This window comes from Perca flavescens, chromosome 10 (assembly GCF_004354835.1).
Source record: "Perca flavescens isolate YP-PL-M2 chromosome 10, PFLA_1.0, whole genome shotgun sequence".
NCBI lineage: Eukaryota > Metazoa > Chordata > Actinopteri > Perciformes > Percidae > Perca > Perca flavescens.
Window position 1 is genome coordinate 4,678,639 of NC_041340.1, and position 21,922 is coordinate 4,700,560.

The 21,922-nt window shown below is 41.5% G+C and overlaps 1 protein-coding gene across 1 annotated transcript in view; it reads left to right on the forward strand.

Annotated features, from left to right (window-relative positions):
• Positions 1-21,604, forward strand: part of shtn3 (shootin 3) — a 47,787-nt gene extending 26,183 nt beyond the window's left edge. Inside the window, exons 4-17 of the mRNA XM_028590182.1 lie at positions 961-1,102; positions 2,586-2,683; positions 4,193-4,274; positions 5,164-5,258; positions 6,157-6,303; positions 6,784-6,937; positions 11,782-11,956; positions 12,689-12,759; positions 14,037-14,137; positions 15,234-15,248; positions 16,409-16,471; positions 17,443-17,581; positions 20,796-21,090; positions 21,469-21,604. Of these exons, the coding sequence (XP_028445983.1) occupies positions 961-1,102; positions 2,586-2,683; positions 4,193-4,274; positions 5,164-5,258; positions 6,157-6,303; positions 6,784-6,937; positions 11,782-11,956; positions 12,689-12,759; positions 14,037-14,137; positions 15,234-15,248; positions 16,409-16,471; positions 17,443-17,581; positions 20,796-21,090; positions 21,469-21,604 (1,713 nt within the window). The remainder of the gene's footprint in view (positions 1-960; positions 1,103-2,585; positions 2,684-4,192; positions 4,275-5,163; positions 5,259-6,156; positions 6,304-6,783; positions 6,938-11,781; positions 11,957-12,688; positions 12,760-14,036; positions 14,138-15,233; positions 15,249-16,408; positions 16,472-17,442; positions 17,582-20,795; positions 21,091-21,468) is intronic.
• The last annotated feature ends 318 nt before the right edge of the window (positions 21,605-21,922 follow it).

Sequence of the window (21,922 nt, forward strand, 5' to 3'; positions counted from 1 at the left end):
AGTCAGGATGACTCTGCACAGAAACGATTACTAGTCTGTTTCTCCATCCACTGCGAAAACGGTTTGCTTATATTCAAATGTAACAATGTCCAGAGGCAGATACAAGAGGTACATGATTTATTTCTATGTTCCTCTGACCATAACTAGTCAAAATAATTCATAATTTCATAGAAATCAGGGTTATTGACCATGAATTCCAAAAATCAGTGTTAAACTAGTCAATAAGTTGGTGTTAGTGGTGTATATACTATTTGTATAGTAGTATAAAAATAAATAATAAAGCTCCAAAAATGTTTGATCAAAAATGACTTAAACGTTGAAAAATGTGACAAAAACGTTGAAAAACATGTATTAAAAACATCAAAGAATTTCCAATTTTGACCCGGGAGGACAAGAATAAGTTGCGTGGTCGGCGGTACGACAACATAAGGGTTAAAAGAGGACGCGGAGCTCGCCGCTCTGATATTCTCAGGGAGATTTTACTAGAAATTGAGTGCCTTAACAGAAGAATTTGTAACAAAATCAACAAATATAAAATTTACGACATTTCACGTCCCTACCACTCTGCGGTTTCTTAAAGGAGAAGAATCATATTTTGATCATGTATTGTTTTCATTAGGGGTGCACGATTCAGACAATGTCACGATTTGATTCAATATCGATTTTTAGGCTCAAGATTTGATTTAAAATAAATATTCAATTCTAAAACGATTCTTGATTAAAAAAAAAAAAAAAAAAAAAAAAGAACGCTTCACAGTATGTAAATGTAGTTACTTTTTCCCATGTGATTGCAGTAGACATACAATTTAAATTGTTTAATTTTTAAATCAAAAAATATGAATTGATTTTTGAATCGGTAGAGCTGGAATTGCGATTTTATAGAATGTGAATAGATTTTTTTTTGTGCACACCCCTAGTTTTCATTTCATTTTTCATTGCCTTGTTAACTTTGACCCGCAGCTGAACTGTGAGAACAGGAAGTTCAAGTACCTGAGCCTGTCGTCCCGTCCGTGTTTGGACGAGTGCATTGCTCTGGAGGCCGACGCTGACACGGCCGACGCCAGCCCCGACACCTTCGTACAGTACCAACAACAGGTTAAAGGTACAGCACGCACAATTCTATTCAACAACATGGTGAACTAAGTCCCTGCTGCAAGAACATTTAGTTTGCTTTGGATATTCATCTGCTCCAGAGAGGAAGGACATTTCCTATTTAGGGCACTTGATTTATTGTGCAGTATTTAGGCTACATTTACATCGCTACGTTTTGGTTTGTAATCTGAATTTTGAGCCAAAAGCGATCTCTGTGCACACCAGTGTGTTTAGCTCCAGTAGAAGAACTAATCTCAGTTGAAACTAACCAGCCCAAACCTCACATCTCATCAACATTCTGGTATACTGGGCATGTGCATGCCGGGGTAAACCGTACGCAGCGTAATACTCTGCCCGTTGCTGGTAGTTGCCATGGTAACATTAGTAGTTTATTCTCGGAGAACGAGTCATGACCCAATAAGGTGGCGAAACGTTGACGTTAGTGACGGTGCTGCCAAAGGTCTCCGTTTGCGGCCGTTGAGACTGCAACACAACCCCGCAGATTCCAAACTATAATGGGTCAGAAGTGTTTTCAAATGTCTCCGTTTTACCTAAAGGTGCTCAGAAACACCAGAGCAGGGGGAATGAGAGGGGGGAAACGCCAGAGCAGAGGGAATGAAAGGGGGGAAACGCCAGAGCAGGGGGAATGAGAGATGGAAACGCCAGAGCACGGGGAATGAGAGAGGGAAATGCCAGAGCAGGGGGAATGAGAGGGGGAAACGCCAGAGCAGGGGAATGGGAGGGGGAAACGCCAGAGCAGGGGAATGGGAGGGGGAAACGCCAGAGCAGGGGAATGGGAGGGGGAAACGCCAGAGCAGGGGGGAATGAGAGGGGGAAACGCCAGAGCAGGGGAATGGGAGGGGGAAACGCCAGAGCAGGGGAATGGGAGGGGAAAACGCCAGAGCAGGGGGAATGAGAGGGGAAATGTTAAAGATAGAAAAAGATATTCATTTTGAAAGAAAAAAGTAGCGATATAAATGTAGCCTTAGTCTGTTAATATTTAACTAGAGATGTTCCGATACTTTTTCCTTCCTGATTCCGATACCTGAACTTGCGTATCTGGCGATACAGAGTACCGATCTGATACCAGTACGTCAAAAAATACATATATTTTATTGTTTTTTAACAGCTTTATACCAATATCCCTGTATGGAAGTGATATGATTGCTATCATTGTTGATAAACTCTTTTCGAAACATGAACAAATACAAACAGTGAACGCCATCAACTTTCTTTTACCATCCAGTTTGACAGTCAGTCATAACGGAAAAAGAACATAGCGGTAAATGACCTACTTTAAAGTAGATTTTCTTCTGGGCTAAATTACTTAGTATCGGATCGGTGCAAAAACGCTGATACTTGCTGATACCAATACCGGCATTTTAGGCAGTATGGGAGGCTTGTCAGGAACTGATATTGCTATCGGAACATCTCTATATTTAAGAAATAAAGTTAACCGCATACTTCTGGACTTTTCATCTGTGTTGTGTCAGATCTGAGGGAGATGGTGAACACCTTACTGGAAGAGAAGAAGAATTTTGTGTGTCAGATTCATGAACAGCAGAGACGGATAGAAGAGCTGACTGCACAGGTGAGGAAGGACAATTATACAGAAAGTAGATCCGACCCGGCAATTTGATCGGTCAACTACACATTTAGGGGAGCGTGCTTATGTTCCCACAGCCCTATGTTCCCACATTTGTAAGAATTTTCTTTTTCACTGAAAATTAGGCCCTATGTTCCCACATTTCCTTTTTCATAAATTTGTATGAGATTTTATTCCCCTTTCTCACAATTTGGTAGCCTATTACACCCAACCTATTATCCAATAGCAATGGACTACAGATGGAATGTAACCCTAACCCTAACATAGGGCCTAATTTTAAGAAAAATCTTAGAAATGTGGGACCATTGGGCTGTGGGAACATATGGCTGACCCCACATTTAGAACGTGCTCAAATTAGCAAGACGGCACGCCATGCTCATCACTAAAAATATATCTTCACCATTTCTATGTCACCTTTACAGAGTGAAATCCAAAACAGTTTTTGAAACTGTGATATCCATTAAAATAAATCAGGAACCACAGTGGAACACAGAAGCTCTCCAACATATTTATATAAAGAGATTCATCAGATTAAACAATTTACTGTATACGGACATACAGGAGCTAACTCTGTTGATAAAAAAATAATTGTCAGCAGATATAGTAACATGATTGACAGAGCAATTATATGTTTGTGCAGTATTTATTTAGTTTGGAGATCCCACAAAGCTAACGGTAGCTTACTACTAAATCAGGAACCACAGTGAAACTCTCCAACGTATTTATATAAAGTGTTTCATCAGATTAAACAACTCATTTTTTACTTTAATTTTATTTATTTTTTTACAACGTTCTGGAGTTAACTGTTACTGGAAATGCTTGGATTACATCAGCTGTGCCAGTGACTCAGCGCTTTATTAAAAATAGCTGCTACATGTGAAGTTTGTGGACTTACAGGTGATAAATCTGTTGATAGAAAAAAAAAATGTCAGCAGATATAAATGATTGAGCTAGCAAAGCAGTTTTGTGCTATATTTGTGGAATATATTCAGTTTGGGAAATCCAACGATCTCTACAAAGCTAACGTTAGCTTAAGTTGGCTGGCTGACTAAACAGGGAGCGACTAGAAATTGTCTCCGTTGCTTTTTATTTTTTACAGTATGAATACAGTTTGATTATAACTTCTATTTTGTTGGCAACCATTATTATTGGCATAGTATTGGCACTTCAGTGATGCTAACGAAGTTCGGCGCAAGCGCTTCGCTAGTCTAACCGCTTCACTGTTGATGCCAATATTGATGTTAAATCACACCTTTTCAGGTATCGTGGCTTTGAGTAACAATCAGTATCAACCTGCTGTTGTGCATGTTCTTTCTACCAAGAGTTCTTGCATTTATGTCATAAAATATCACAGCTTCCAGTCTGTGACGGTTACCAGGCTATGAGTCCTCCTCCGTTATAAAAGATAAAGAAAAACCGAACATTTCTTTGAATGTTATAGATGCGTGCCGGTGCCTGACTTTTATTTGTTGAATTCTCTTTCACTCTCTGCAGTCAGAGAAAGATCAGGCCGAGATGAAGGAACTTCATGAAACTAATGAGAAACAAAGTAAAACCATCAAGAGATTTAACAGAGGTGAGTCACAACACGCCCGAAACTTTGGGAGGTGTTCAAACACTGACTGAGGATACAAAGACTCCAACCAACATCACAACAAGTTGGGTTGATGGTTCAAAACGAACATGAACAGTACAGCCATCTTTTAGTTTAGCGTGTTGTGTTAGTCACAACATTTGTATCAACATGTATTAATTATGTTGTATGTTATTGTGCGTAAAGACTCAACGCAGAGTGGATTTCTACACCGTACAGCTGAATATACTGTAAGAATTATTTTGTCCCACAATTATTTTGTCCCTAGGCAGGGATTTCCCTGTCATAATAAGTTTTAGGTGCAGCACCCGAGCCGTTTTGGGTACCACCTAAGCCGAATGAATGTAACTAAAAGACTTTTCTCAGATCTAACGACGGTAGATGGACGTCTTTAGCAAGTTTTGTCTTTAAACTTCTTGAGGTGTATTTATTTATTATCTGCCATATCTTTTCCAAGGTTTTAGACACACATATGGTGATAATAACGGTCCTAAATAATGTGAGAAAAGAACACAAAACTACCACAAAGGGACACAAACTGACGCTACATGAACACAGAGACCCAAAACAACCTCAAAGAAAACTTAAATGACCAAAAAGAGATACACATGACTATAAAGAGATGCCAAACCGCATGAAGAGACAAAATTCCACAAAGAGACTCAAAATGTATAGGAGAATTGCATTTATTTTATTGAAAAAACTTAACGCCTAAACCCCCTGCCAGATACGCGCACCTACGTCTTCCACAAAGCCAGGGAAAACACTAAATAAGGGTTAAATAAAATATATCACTGTTTATTAAAAAGAGCTGCGAATGATAATAATGTCTTTGTTCAGCCTTATGTAGTCTGTCTCTCTGCCTCTGTAGTCTCCGTGATGGCGGCGCAGGAGTACGACGGGATGAAGGAGCAGCTCGACTTGGAGCAGAGCCTGAGAGTCAAAGCTGAGACCTATGCACACGAGGTAAAGAAGCGATCGGAGAATCGCGTCAAAGTGAAAATGATGCATTTGCTGTCACATAGAGAGCAAGGGAGAATGCAGGCGTGCTTAAATATACAACCAGTGTTCATATATTTAATTTAAAAAGTATCTGTACGTCCAGAAACATGTTTGAACCGTTTATCAGTGTTTTAAGCCTCCAACGTCTCCTTCCTGGAAGGCACTTGGATTAGGCAACGGTTAGGGTTAAGGTTAAGGTTAGGGTTAGGTGCCTTGAAGTCAACGGTCACAGCGCTGCCTTGAAGGAGACGTTTGGGGCTTAAAACACCACTGAGCGTTTTAAGCGTTTGCCCACAAGGGGGCGGACAAACGTCGAAAAAAGCTGACAGCTACACAGCTCCCACAGTATCACAAGCAGGGCTTTAAATTCACTTTTTTGATTCAGCCAACATAGCAGGTAGATTTTTAAAGGTACTAGCCAATCGGATTCTCCACTAGCCACATGTTTGTTAGCTAGTAAGCTAACTTTACTACTTGATGTCAGCTCCTCTGGTTTGTTTCGCGCCGGTCCGTTTGTCTTCTCTGTTTCAGCGTAGCTCGTAATCGTCGTGTGGTCTGGAGGACTTGTTGTAATCCCCACATTATGCATAATCTACGTTTTCCTCAGTTCTGAAACTATTTTGCGTCTTCAACTCTCCATTCTGATGAATTTTAAAAGCTGTCAAGTGATGCTGCTGTGATGAACGCTGACCTGCATTCTTTTGTTGCTAATTGATGTGTGTGTTAATAACATTGTTCCTCATAAAGGAATCTGGTGTTTACTGACCTGAAAAGTGAAAAAGAGCCTGCAGGAGTGAAACCTGTCCTTCCTCCCTACCTCTCTCTCTCTCTTTCTGTCCTCCTCCTCTTCTTCCTCCTGCAGATGCTGGTGAAGCAGAAGGAGGCCAACAGGCAGAGTATGCTGCTGCTGCAGAGTGCTGAGCCCAGCGTTCAGCTTCTCAAAGCTCTGGAAGACGTCGCCGCCGTCACCAAAACGCTGGAGGAGGAGCGTCTGCAGCATCAGCAGAAGGTTAGTCTATATCAACGCCGGAGATTCCGCCTGATGTCCCTCATTTTTGGCCAGATGTCCGTCCCCTTCCTCTTGCACCATCCAAATTGTCTTCAAAACTGGCTTTTTAAGTTAATATGTATTTTTTAGCAAAGTTAGTAATCTTAAGGTCGACAAACTAAATATCTGTTTCTTTAGCTGCTAAATGCTATTGTGTATGCTCCTATAAAGGGCCGTAAAGCCAAGAGCAGCCGCAGATTCAGCTCAACATTTGATACTTGGTTGATTAAAGCTGCTTTACGGTGGGCTCAGGTTCAATAAAGTAAAAGAAATATTTGTAAGAATAAAAGTAAATTTAAATTCTTGTTTGTTCTCTGCTACAAGATAGGTAAACATGTCTATGAAGATTCTCAATCATCGATATCGTGTGTGTGTGTGTGTGTGTGTGTGTGTGTGTGTGTGTGTGTGTGTGTGTGTGTGTGTGTGTGTGTGTGTGTGTAGGTGGCGAGCCTAGAGGCTCAGCTGGAGCAGAGCTGTGTGAAGCAGCAGCTGGAGGCGCTGCAGAGGCAGCTGGAGCTGCTGGAGGAGGCCAAGAAGGAGGTGGAGGGACGAGTGGAGCAGGCAGAGAAGAGGAACGAGGAGCTGGAGAACAGAGGTGGAGGCTCACGCACACACACACACACACACACACACACACACACACACACACAAGATATCGATAATTGAGAATGTTCATAGACATATCTACCTATCTTCCTTATGCACCAGCTGTTTTTATTTGAACCCTGAGACAGCATTAAAGGGTATTTCTGACAAACACACACATGCACGCGCACACACACACACACACACACACACACACACACACACACACACACACACACACACACACACACACACACACACACACACACACACACACACACACACACACACACACACACACACACACACACACACCAGAGCATTTAAGGAGCTAGAAAGCGGTGTGTTGTGGCTTTCACAAAAATCTGATTTCAGGCCAGAATAAAATACATTCCACACACAAATACATGACAGATCAGGTCTAACCATCAATTAACAACCAAACATCAAAATGTAAAAGCAATATAGAAAAAAAGAAAAGCAAAAAGAAATGCAAATTAATAAATCAATAAATAAAAACTAACAAAAATAATGAGGAGCTTGAGCCTCCTTCCTTATTGACTTTTTCAATAAACTCAACTCTCTCATCTCAGAGTAATCAGAGTGATTTCAGGCTTTATTGTAAAATAAAAGACATTATGGAACAATAAAACGAAAAAAATAAAATATTAAAAATAAAACCTCAGTTGATACAAGTTGTGTGTCGTGTTGGGTGTTGATTCCTGCATTGACTCCAACAACATGGATCCATCTGCTGCAGGAGAAGCTGGCAAACGTGCACTTTCTCCCCGCGAGCAGCGCGGCATCTGTCCGTTTTTTTAATAGGTCACATGACGTGAAGTCAGGGCCAAAGAAACCACCAACTGACTTCAACCAGAAACAATAAAAACAGACGCCTCTTTCATGGCGTCAACAGATGGTGGGATGAGGAAGAGTCTTCACTCTGGAATCAGACCATAGACAGTTAAAGAAATGGACCAACAGGTCCCGTGTCTCTGTACGAGACCAGTGGAGGATATCAGAAGTCTCTTTCCCGGTGCTGGCTGAGTGTTACTGAGCAGCCTCCAACTGGGCTTGAAGACGTAGATGTGACGTGAGCAACGTGTCTGAAAGTGTGAAGTCTTCTGGTAGCTGTGCCGAGAGAAATCTCAATCATTCCCAATCTTACAGAGATGGAGAGTGTAGGTATATGTAAGGAGATAACATAGACACAGGCTAATTACTGATCACTAAAATGCTAGTTAACATTAGTAATTAAACTTAAACAGCTAATGGAAGTCCAAACTGCCTGTGAGCTTCTCCTGTACTATACGGTAATTCCTCTACTATGCAACAGTAATTTGCGTGGTTATGACACAATCGTTAGCCTATTTTTATAAAAACTTCTGCTACGGAGCCATAATGTGAGGTACAAGGTAATGGAGCCTTTTATACAAACCTAAATAAACCTATATCTCTGATATATAAATCATTTTTAAAACACAAGGGTTAGATAACATGACACAGCAGTAACCAATGCATCTGCAGCAGCAGAACTGGGTTTAAAAAAATATCTTTATTTAAATGATCTGTTATCAATTCATAAAATCCAGAGATCGACCTTTTAAGAGGCTCCGTTTTATAGCTAGAGTAAATATATTCGTATCATATGAAATTAGACGGTTTAAGGGATCCATGTCATGCTAAATAACGCTCCAAAGTGAGGCAAAAGTTTGGTGATTGAAAAATGGGCATGGCCTTTTTAAGGCTTTTGTCAAATTTGACCCATTTTCAAAATATCTGTATCAGAAATATGTTTGTTTTTTTAAACTACCTCATTTTAATTACCCTAAAATAACATGGAGGATTCCATACAACGGACTTTGCAAGTACAACAAAAGATCGGCTCTCTACTTTCATCGAATTTTGGGTGTTTTATTCAATGTTTCAAAACCGTATCCTCACTGAACGTTGACGTATACCAATCTGTGATTATCCTTCCTTTATATATTAAAATATTAGTCTAAATAATTCATAATTTCTGCTTTCTTAACTCAAGAATAAGGTATAATTTTCTATAAATGAGGTTTATTGACCATGCATTCCAAAAATAAGTGCAAAACTAGTGGAATTAAGTTTGTTAGTGATGTTTACACACGGTGGTGAAAAGAAGCGTTAAACGTCAAAAAAAGCGCCAAAACATTGACAAAACTGTCGAAAGAAAAGAGACAAAAACGTCAGAAAAAGTGTTGGTTTTCAGTTTTGACCGGGAAGGACCCGCGTGCATGGTCCAATGGGAGACAACACAAGGGTTAAGCCATAAATCACGTGTCATGTGTAGGCGGCCTAAAGCATGGCGCAGCGCAGCTAAACGTCATCAAGGGTGGCAAGGAAGCTCTTTCCCCTTGCTAGGTAACGACATGCTGCTATCTCATAGGTTGCGTTTTCGAAAGGTCAGCAGTAACTAGGTCAAAGTTTTAATAATTTGGACTTTGAACGCAGCGCAAAGCGGCAAATCCGGGCTCTCCCCATAGCTCTTCCCATGAATAAATTGTAAATAAATTATAGGAAATCAATGGAACAGCCGGCACAAAGCCGTTTTGCCGCCTATCATGTGTAGGCGGCTTTGGGCATACCGTCTCTGCGTCCCACTCTGCACTAAAGAAAGCACTTTTTCTATCTCTATGTAACTGCTTTGGGGTAAATTCTTAACAACAGCATTAATATATTTAATAATGCAGCAGTTAGAGGGTTCCTTGTCCGATTTCCAGCATTAGTTCTCTGAGAATCTCTTTCATATCCGAGCACAATTGGTCTTGCGTTGTTTTACTCTCCACAGTCCAAATGAAACTATAATGTCAGGTTAAAAAAACGACTATTAAAATAACCTGAAATGATTATGTGGGGACGGGGTGAATTTCCGTCCAACCGTCGTGGCAACACCGAACCACAGAAACTGAACTTGACATGAGATGGCGCTGTGCCGCAATCGCTTCACAACAGACACTAAAGAAGAAACATTAAAACATCATGGCTATATTCTGTAAGACTCAAAAACAGCTTTTAGCCAGCTGCTATCAGACTACTAAACTCAACTACACACCACTTAACTGTGCTTTACTATGCAGATGTGCATTACTATTTGATCTACTCTACTATTCGATCACATCATTGTATGGACAAAAATTCAGCTGGAAATGATTTATTCAGTTCTTTAGAGCTCAATTTATGACCCTGTTTCTTTAATCTGTGTTTTTAAAAGGAGCCATGCTCCTTTATGCTTTACATTTCTATGTTTTGCTGAATTATAATAAAAGGAATCTTGAATCTGTACAGTATATGTAGCTAGAGACTTCAGAGACAAATGAAAACTAAACTGAAATAAACAGGGTTTCCGCTGGGTCTTAAAACATCTATAATTTCAAAATCAAAATGTTCGGTCTTATAGCCTCTGAACACCCACACTGTGTTTTCAGATACTGTCAGGTGTTATTTGTCCCGCCCTAACAGGTGCAAAAGCACTAACAGTGGACTCAGGGAGATGTCAATCACTCAGTCTAACCACACCCACACAGTCCTGGAAAAGGTCCAATCAGCCACATTAACTATAACCACCTGTTTGGGTGTTCAGGGCCTTTTGTGTTGTCTTCGGGTCAATTTTGACCCGTTTTCATAGTTTCTTTATCGGAAATATGTTCTGCCATTCATAATAAAGAAAATAGAAAAATTCACTGTTTCAAAACAGTTTCCTGACTAAACATTGACATATACCAGTCCATCAACATATATTCATCTGATCTTCATTATAGTGAAAATAAGTCATCATTTTTTATTATTTTCTTTTACTCCAAAATAAGGTATAATTTAATGTACAGTAAATATGGTTTATTGACCATAAATAAATAAAAAAATAAGTGTAAAACTATTGGTAATAAGTTGGAATGAAGTTGGCTTGAAGGTGCACAATAGAATCGGGTGATACTATACTTTATGCTTTATAAAAAGGTAAAACAGACTGGGAGTTAATTTTGTTGAAGGACAACAAGTGCATGGTCGACAGGAATACGACACAAGGTTAAAATCTTGTGTCGTTAAAAAAAAAAGCATTGTGTTGTAGGTCTTTAATAAGTTTAAACAAGTCTTAATTTCCCTACCTCTAATGCTCATTGAAATGTTCGCGCAGCGCTTTACAATGTTCTTTTTTTTTTTATTCTGTGGTGTTGTAGTTCTTTCTGTCGCTAGTCCAATTATAATTCACTCTACTAGGACTACAAACATGTTGTTTGTAGGCAACTTATAGTGCAGCCAATCTAGACACAAGTCCTATAATGCCAATGAAGAAAATTGGACAGTTGTTTCAGACGATGTTAACGCACTCTGACATCTGACTTATTTTATTTTTCGTTACACAAGAGTGACATGACACTCTCATGAACGTGTCATAAACATTCTAAACAGTCATAAATGTTTATGACATAACGCTTCTGTCATTAAGTCTCATTCGGTTTTTGTCATGACAAGTTAGGGTTAGGGTTAGGGTTAGGGTTCATGTGTCATGACAGTGTCATGTGTTCATGACAGTGTTGTGTCACTCTTATGTAGATACATTCAAGTAAAGTGTTACCTTAGTTTTTTATGTCGCAATACAGTATGTCATTCATAATGGTCTTAAAAAGTCTTTAATTGGACTTGGTGAAACCTGCAGAAACTGCTAAGATAAAAAACTAAAACAAATTGAAAATTCAACACTTTTATAACCTTGGTCTGTAAGCGAAGGTTTTTGAGGAAGATGAAAGTTAGATATGATGACACAGCAGCACCTAAATCATCTGCGGTTTGATTAACCGCTTCCATTGTCTTCCTTCCCCTCCACAGTCCACGAGCTCCAGGAGAGCCAGGAAAGGGCCGCAGTGGCTCCCAGCACGGCGCCCCCTCCCCCTGAGCCTGGGGTTGCCCCGCCACCCGCCCCTCCCCCGCAGCCGCCCCCTCCCCCTCCTCCTCCCCCTCCACCCCCGCCCCCACCTCCCCCCTCGAGATGCAACCCCCTCAGGTGAGGAAAAGGAACTGTACTGTACCTCGGTTACCACGCAGGGGGACAGACGCTGAAGCTGAGTCAGTGTGCAGTGGTCACGCCCTGCGTCTGAAATCTCTCGATTTACTGCACAGTGCACTAGATTTACTGTCTGCACTTTTATTTTGAGCGTCTGAAACACAGAGTGTATATAAAGCAAAACGAACGACTTTGGAGAAAGATCTCCAAAGTATTTTCTGTATTTTCAACTTCTAGATTTTCAACAGCAGAGTAACGTCAGACAATCTGTTTCCTGTTTACACCGGCACGCACATGCCCAGTGTGTGTGAATGGTCATGTGATATGCGTTGTCAGATGTGTTAATATGAACAGAGCTTAGTTTTGCTACTGGAACTAAAACGAGTGTGTGGACAGAGATCGTTTTTGTCTCAAAACACTGCTTAAAAACAAAAATGTAGTAGTGTAGATGTAGCCTTAGTCAAGAAGAAGCTGTGTGACTTAAAGGACAATTCCGGCGCAAAACGAACCTAGGGGTTAATAACAGATGTGTACCCACTTGATCGTTCACTGTGAGTGGGTACACATCTGTTATTAACCCCTAGGTTCGTTTTGCGCCTGATCTGTCCTTTAACATAAATTCATTGTATGATTTTGTGTTTTTTTTTTTTTTGTTTGTGTGAAAAACCTTTCACAGCATTCCTACAAAATGTGCGATGTGACTCTCGGTTCTTGTGTCTCTCCCCCTCTCAGCTCTCTGATAGCCATCATGAGGAAGTCCTCCAAAGGCTCCAAAGCCCCAGTGAAGACAGAGCAGCTGCCAGGTGAGTCTCTGTGCACCTTTTCAGATGTTCTCACATGGTAGCAATGACCAATATGGATACAAACTTGTATCACAGAATAAGTCATTTCAGATTTTTTTCTAGTAATTAAATTAAAGGTGCTCAAAGCAATTTTAGGTGACGTCACTTCTTGTTGACGTTCGAAGTATTGTCAAACAAAACGAGGCTAGCTTGCCCCTCCTCATCCCGTCCCCTCCCCCTCCCTTCCGTGCTTCCGCGCACTAATCCCCCCCAACCCCGACCCCCTAATCCATCTTGTCTATTATTGGCTGGAATACTGTTATGTTTGGTGGTGCAGGTTGGCACAGTTTGTTTTTGTTGGCATTTGTGGACCCTGGGCTGGTCACAGAGACTGCATTTTTTTACAGTGTGTTCAGGGGACAGGCAGCTAGCGGATAGTGAGGAGATGTTTTTTACAGTGTGTTCAGGGGACAGGCAGCTAGCGGATAGTGAGGAGATGTTTTTGACAGTGTGTTCAGGGGACAGGCAGCTAGCAGATAGTGAGGAGATGTTTTTTACAGTGTGTTCAGGGGACAGGCAGCTAGCGGATAGTGAGGAGATGTTTTTTACAGTGTGATCAGGCAGCTAGCGGATAGTGTGAAGATGTTTTTGACAGTGTGTTCAGGGGACAGGCAGCTAGCAGATAGTGAGGAGATGTTTTTTACTGTGATCAGGGGACAGGCAGCTAGCGGATAGTGAGGAGATGTTTTTTACAGTGGTCAGGGGACAGGCAGCTAGCAGATAGTGAGGAGATTTTTGCTGTATGTGACAAAAAAAATTGTAGCCTAAAAAAAAAAAAAAAACGCGCTTAGAGCACCTTTTAAGAGATTTTAATTCTTATGTGAAGAGGATTCAAATGTTCAGAATTATCTGCCGGAAATCTGACTAATTGCATGCAAAATTTAAGTAAATAACTACATGGGAATGTCATTTTTTTAAATGAATCCAGTAGGAACGTAATGCCCACACATTAAAACGCCACGAGGGTTGGACGGAAATTCACCCCGTCCCCACATAATCATTTCAGGTTATTTTAATAGTCGTTTTTTTAACCTGACATTATAGTTTCAGTTGGACTGTGGAGAGTAAAACAACGCAAGACCAATTGTGCTCGGATATGAAAGAGATTCTCTGAGATTTAATGTATCGTGAATCGGTTTACCTATTGGTCACCTAAACCTATTATGTAACATCTATATTAGACATTATTCCCCTTTATTGTAATGTTATGGTAAACATTGAGCCTCCTCTCTCTCCAGCTGGCGAGGGCGACGACGTGAAGGCGAAGGCGGTGAACGAAATGATGGAAAGGATCAAACATGGCGTCGTCCTGCGGCCCGTCAAGAGTCAGGACAGCAAGGTGAGGATGACGAGATGTGCACACTGAGAGGTTTTAACGGATCTGTATTTTATAGTTGGCTGTTTTCTGATCATTTCAAAGAACAAAAAAAGGACACTTATTAATCCCCGAATCATGCACGGTAATAAAATGCAACAAGTTGTTGCTTTTTTGCCGAGAAACCTTTTAAAAAAAAAAAAATAAAATAAAGTAGAGCTATGATCTGGCCCAAACAATCAGGCACAGCCCAAAAACATGTCAGCAGTTTTGTGCTAGAGCCTGATTACGTTAAAGCCTGAATTTCAACTGTAACAAAGGGCTGTACGTTCCCACACAGCCCCACATTATTCATGACATTAAACCAGGGCTGCAACTAACAATTACTTTCATCGTTGATTAATCTGTTGATTATTTTCTGGATGAATGGATTAGTTGTTTCGTCTCTAAAATGTCAGAAAACGGTGAAAAATGTGGATGACTGTTTCCCAAAAAGCCAAACATGACGTCCTCAAATGTCTCGTTTGGTCCACAACTCAAAGATATTCAGTTTACTGTCACAGAGGAGAGAAGAAACTAGAACACTATTCATCATTTAGTCCATTAATTTCATAGTTGACAACTAATCGATAAATCTTTGCAGCTCTACATGACTCAGACTATAAGGTCTGCATACATTTAAAAAAATAAAATTCCTATTCCAGCCAAACCGTGTTGGGTCAGAGAGAACCGAAGCTCTACAAAGTAGCTCTCCTTATTTTGACCCTGCATCCAACAAGAACAAAGAGGTCAAGGGTCAAAGGTCACAGCTGCCTGACAGCAGAGGTACATATTCCTGTGCCTGCAGAATAATAAAAAATAATAATCTATCTTGACTTCTAGACATGTAAAAGCAGGTGAGACAGTACACCTGGCACGCACACGAACACGTTTTCCTGTAAAACGTGTGTGTGTGTGCCAGGAATACTGTTGTTTGGTTACTGTTCTCCTCTTTTCACTGGTTCCTCGTGCTTCTGTAAAGATCAGGACGTCAGTCAGCATGTTGTCTGTAGGCTGAAGGCACTCTGGCTGATTGCTCTCTTCTCTTTCCTCCCCATGTGTCTCCTTTGTGCTGCCACAGAGAGTAGCAGTAAAAGTGAGTATATTGATGTTTGCATCAATCACTGTTGTTCCCTGGGGATGGGGGCGTTTCCCTCCCTCTGACCCCCCCACACACACACACTCAGCAAACCCTTTCAGTTTCAATCAGTAAAACACCCATCGCTTTAACTTCCATTTTACATATCTTCATGGCTCATGGACTCTGTGTGCTCTGTGGTTGTTGTTCCCCTCCGAGGGGCAGGGGCGATTCCAGGATATTTTAAGTCCAATAATCAGTCACGGGTGGCATGGCATGAAATCTGTCTAAGCAACCACACATCTGAGTCCAAGCATAAAGAGTTTGAGCAGAGGCACAGCGAATCCGAAGGGAAATATTACAAAATCTGAAATCAATGACAAATGCTCTCAAATTGAAAGAACACGCTCATATTATGCTCATTTTCAGGTTCATAATTGTATTTAGAGGTTGTATCAGAATAGGTTTACATGGTTTAATTTTCAAAAAAACACCATATTTTTGTTGTACTGCACATTGCTGCAGCTCCTCTTTTCACCCTGTGTGTTGAGCTCTCTGTTTTAGCTACTGAGTGAGACATCTCACTTCTGTTCCATCTTTGTTGGGAGTTGCACATGCTCAGTACCTAGGTAAGGACTACTAGCCAGTCAGAAGCAGAGTATGAGGGTGTGCCCTGACAGTAGCTAGGTAAGGACTACTAGCCAGTCAGAAGCAGAGTATGAGGCCATGCCCTGACAGTAACTAGGTAAGGACTACTAGCCAGTCAAGAGCAGAGTATGAGGTCATGCGCTGACAGTAGCTAGGTAAGGACTACTAGCCAGTCAGAAGCAGAGTATGAGGGTGTGCCCTGACAGTAGCTAGGTAAGGACTACTAGCCAGTCAGAAGCAGAGTATGAGGGTGTGCCTAATAGAGCTGTTTGGAGCAGTTTGTGAACAGTGTTTTCTGTTGGAGATGGTAAGTCCCTTTGGATTACATGCACAAAAAACCCAATAAAGGAAAGGGAAAAAGCCAAAAAGTATAATATGAGCACAAAAGACTCCATAAAAGAGCAGTTAAAAAAACAGTTGAAAACATCTGTTGAAGAGAATATTAAAACAGCTAAAATAGAATAAGACAGTTATGAAATACAAATGCAACATAAAGGAAAATGATTTGTGTTTCGGTTTTGTTTTTCCAGCCGCCTGTAATCCTTGAGGAGAAACCGCAGGAGAGCGCCATGGAGGAACTGAAAGGCATCCTGGTAAAGAGACTTTTAATCAGCTTAGTTATAGCGACGCTGTGCTTCTGGTGTGTCAAAGCTGCTTCTACGAAAGGAATATACTCACTCAACGTAGACACACTACATTCCGAATGCGCTGTACACATGTCCAAACCGGAATATCCCAAATCTTAATCGGAAAATGTTCCATTCTGAAAAAAGCCATATTCTGAATATACAACCGGAATATGCTGTTTACATGACCTGTATCAAATTTTCCAGATTTTGAAAAAATTAACACAGCTCCAGCCAGTGGTGTAGTCTACGTGATACGCAGGTTTACACAGTATACCCAGTAAGAAAGCTCCAGGATTTCCATATATCCACTTAAAAATGCGCAATGGCACGTAACAACATACTTTCCATTTTAATTTGGATATATTTTGGAATGTCATCTGTGTTTTTATTCTTCACATAGGCTTAGTAAAAGTATTTCCACCGTAAATTGGTGCATAAAATGTGTCAGAATGCAGGAAATTAAGTCTTTGACGCTCAAAATTTCCCTGGGGGAGGACACCCGGTCCCCCCACTATGATATGCCCCCCACCATTCTGGCCCATATATGGTGAATATATACTGTATATAGGTCCATACATATACAGTTCAGTATACCCACTACAGTACATTAGACTACACCACTGGCTCCACCCCAATACAATCAGAAAAACTGTCCGCTAAACTTTTTTGTTTTAGATTTTCATTCTAGGTCAACGCTTAAACTGTAAAAAAAATTTGCAGATTTCGTTTGGGTCAGGAAAAAAGTAGAGAAACACATAAAATGCAGATAGTTTTAAGTCATCATTATGTTAATACAGTTGTCATTTGAACGGTCAAACAATAAAGATTGTGGTTTTAATGCAACTTCCATATGGAAATTAAATTAAAGAGACATACTGATTTGACTGTTTACCTCGTGTCTTGGAGAAGAATAAAGCCGTTGTGTTTGCCTCCAGGAGACGGTGAAGCGGAGCCCCAGCCGAGGCTCTCAGGAGTCGGGCCCGTCGGGGCCGTCGCCTCCGGGGAAGAAGGACAGCGAGCTGGAGGTCATCCTGAGACGCCGACGCAACAAGGCGGGAGAAGCTGGCTCCGGAGGTAACCCCACCCGGGGATGACATCCTGTGGTCGCTAAATGGGTTTCATTTAATGTGGAGATCTCTGGGATAATAATATAAATATCACTCTTTTTCCTCCCTGCATACTCCAAATTCAAGCCAGCAACATACAGCATTCACACTGCAGTTTCATCGGAAATTGCATGCTTCAGTTTTCATGTAGAGTTTTCTAGGATCAGCAGGGAATGTTTTTTTCTCGAATTGCGATAGAAAACCAAAATTTTTTTCCTGCCTGCAAAGTCTCAAATTGACTTGTTCGTATTCCAAATTGAAGCCAGCAATCCCGCTTAGCATCAGCTTAAAAAAAAAAAAACCCTTTTAAACATTATTGGTATTATTCAACTTGTCAGTGACATTCCTACTAATTCAACCCATTCCCACTTTTTCAACCATTCCTACTACCCCTACCTACTTCTTACACATTCAAGCCAACAATCCAGTTTAGCATCAGCCTTTCAACATACAGCATTCATACCGCAGTTTCTTCAGAAATTACATTTTTTAGTTATCATGGAGTTCTTTAGGGACAGCATTTCCTCCCTGCAAAGTCTCAAATTGACTCATCTTGTAACTATGGCCTGTATATAACTTTCTAGTAAATCAAATGTACCCATTATATGAAACTTTTTATTTCCCATACAGTTTATCTCAGGTGTCAGACTGATCTCATGAAGTGGCGTATGTATGACGCCAATTCGTATGCCATTATTGCCGTGTTATCAAGACGCATACTCGCTTTTTAGCGTGTTTATCAACGCTTTGCCCTCCGTTGACTTACATCACCTTGCGGTTGCGTGTGAATTGATGTCGTAGGGAGTAGTATGAAAGGGTGAATCGCCACACAGGGAGGTTGGTTGGGGTGGTAGATGGGTCCTGCGTGTGGCGTTTCCTAAACCCAACCCCGTTGTTGTTTTCCTAAACCCAACCTGGTTTTCTTTACCCTAACCTAACCCCCTAACCCTAACCCAACCTTGTTCTTCTTTTCCTAAACCCAACCTGGTTTTCTTTTCCTAATCCCAACCGTTTAACCTGCGTGTGACGTAGTTTTGCGATAACACGTAGCCTCGCGGTAACACGCCACGTGGCTTTAGAAAGTCATGAGGCCACGTTGCAGGTGTTGGATTCAGCATTGCGATTCTACCCCAACATCCTGTTTTATGTGGAGGCACGTCAAACCAAATTTAAGACCTTTAAATACATTTTAAACTCTCTAGTTTGTCCACTCAACTTTATTTTTTGTAGCACCTTTCATGCGAGCATGCGGCACAAAGTGCTTCACAGAACAAAACAGAAGACAAAGACAAATGGACAATATCAAAACAATTACAACAAGACACGAAATTTAAAAAAATAAAATAAAACAGAATAAAATAAACACCTGGGTTAAAAAAAAAAAAGATATAAAAACCAATGATTAACACTTCAAAACTAATGCTATGAAATTACTCCAAATTAAAAGCCAGATTATAAAAGATATATCCTAAATTTTCTTTTCAAAATACAAAGAGTTTGCCATTTTAATATCCAGTGGCAGTGCGTTCCACAGTTTAGGGGCGTACAAACACACAAGGCATTCTCAAAACTGTACTTTTATGAGACACATAAGGAAAGAAGTCAAGCAAATAAAGAAGGTCAAAATGACATTAAAATGCAGCCTGTGTGAAGAGGTGAAGCCGGAGATGAAGGCAGCGGTATCTGCGTGTTAATTATCCCGCTGCTGTGTCAGTCAATGTTCACAACATGTGGTGTTAACCCTGCAGACGTCAGAGGTTCAACTCCCGCTGAGACCAAACCATTTCATGCTGTGAGAGAGAACCAGTCAGCTGGCTTGCGTGTGTGTGTGTGTGTGTGTGTGTGTGTGTGTGTGTGTGTGTGTGTGTGTGTGTGTGTGTGTTAAACAGTGTTCGAACTATACCGTGGCCTTCGGGGGAGCCCACTTTTTTTTTTCCACGGGGGGGAGGGGGTTACGGTTAAAGTTACTCAGGCCTCCTTTCAATTAGACCTAAGCGATGCACCCCAAGCTTCCATCCTTAACAAACAACCATCATGTATATGGGCTCTTCCAGTCTCTCCACTGCTGGCTGTTCCAGTTTAAAGGGAGAGAGAGGCAAGAGGGTTTAGGATTGTGCCCGGCCTCTGTCGAGCTGTTATCACCCCCATCTTCAGCCAGAGAAGTTCTTCCTGTGTTGTCACCCCAGTGGGAGGTGTGCTAACAGGGCTTTCAGCTAGGGGTGGTACGGTTCATGAAAAAACATCCGAACCGTACGCTTCGCTTGTCTCGGTTCGGAGCGTGTGTGCATAGCGCGGTTTGTCAATACACTTCTAATGTGCACAAACCACTTACTGCCGTTGTGCCCGCTTTCAACACCTACAGTACAGGCCAAACGTTTGGACACACCTTCCCATTCAAATGCGTTTCCTTTTTATTTTCATAACTATTTACATTGTAGATTCTCACTGAAGGCATCAAAACTATGAATGAACACATCTGGAATTACATACTTAACAAAAAAAGTGTGAAATAACTGAAAACATGTCTTATATTTTAGATTCTTCAGCTGCACGGCTTCCGGGAAGGCTGCTCTGTTTTATTTGATTAGGACAATGCACATTATTAATGGACATCTCTGTAAATGCGCCAGTCGGCTCATTTTCAACTGTAGTCCTAGTTGCCTAGCATGCTCTCCGTATCCTCGCTCATAGCTCCTCAAATATCTCTCCTCCATCCTCGATCCTAGCTCCTCGGGGCAGGAAAAAAAGAGCTTTGAGACGAGCTTCAAGAAGGAAGGCCAGAACAACTTCCGGTTCATCCGAGGAGCGAGGAGCTATCAAATAAGAGAAGTGAGATTCAGCCACTGGGTAACCAGGTCAGATTAATGCTGACATGGATTTATCTGCTTTTCCACGATCGATTGACCTCGTCAGGCAGGATGAAACACGACTGCTTGATTTCAAATCTCTAAAGTATTCACATTCACACAAGAGGGACTCTGGTCTGCGGACAAGTTAGTTAAACTGTTTCCTTTTACAGTCGGGTTCATAGTGAGTTGTTTTCAGCAGTCAGTTTGCACCACAAGCAGGATAACCAGGGATGATCCAGTTTGAATCTGCTGTTTCATGATTGCTCTGTCATAGAAAACTCATTTCAAAAAGGAAGAAAGGACTGATTATGGATTTTTCTTTTTCCTCTCCAGATGAGCGAGAGGGCCAGATGAGTCACGTGTCCTCCCCCGACAGCCTGAACGGGAGGCGCACCAGCAGCGACTCGGGCAAGGACCCCGATGGCCCGGCGGGGCTGAGCGTCCCGTTGGACTCGGGTGCGGGTCCCAGGGTTAGCCCGGAGAAACTGGGGCCCGTCGTGGCCCGGAGGAAGAGCTCCGACTCGGGCAAAGAGCCCCGAGTGGGCTCCTGGCAGGAGAGGAGGTCCTGCAGCTCTCTGTCGGAGAAGGAAACCTCAGAGTCTCCGGTCAGCAACGGCTGCATCAACAGGTGGAGCATTTGTTTTTATTCACCAGCCAAAAAAACTGCCATTTTCCAACATGGAGGTAGAAGACACAATGAACAGTCCAGTGGTAATCAAACCAAGCTGTCGTGCAAATGTTAAGCCTAACAGAGCACGATCGAGACAATACGAATACTTCGAACGAACAGAAAATGTATTAAAAGAAAATAGACCAGAAAGAATCCAAGACGTAGCACATAAAACCAAATGTAAGGGTATTAAGGATATACAGAAAGTGCAAAAATATATATCACAAGAAAAAATGAAAAAGATAAGGGCTGTAGGTCGAGCAGTCTGTCCATCAACTTACACAATATTTGGTTGGATCGCTGACCTTTGCCCGTCTGTTTGTCCCTGCTCCACAGTGTGGGGGACGAGGATGGAGATGCGACCGAGACGTGCGTCCGGTCCAACGGCGTGGAACACAGACGACCCGTCGAGGACACCCACGCCACCCTCTGCGCCGGCCCGGTCAACGGCAGCACGGACGCCGAGTGCTAGGATGGAGTCTAAAAGGATCCCAGGCTTGTTTCTGCAATCTGATGCATGCATTTAATTGGCTGATGTGAGAGCGACGTCATCGGTGTTTACTCTCAGATGAGAGAGGTTTGAGGGTGCGATCACACATTTGCCTTTTTTGATTAATGGGTCAGAACCTAGACTTTGTTTCACTTTTGTATTTTAATTTTTTTTTTGTTGTTTCTTCAGTTTACACTAACCATTTAAAAACTTAGCAGGAGCCTGTTAACACGATGAACTTTTTTTTCACCTCTCTAACACGTGTCGAAGAAGATGAATGTGAGTGCAAGTCCAGTGTTC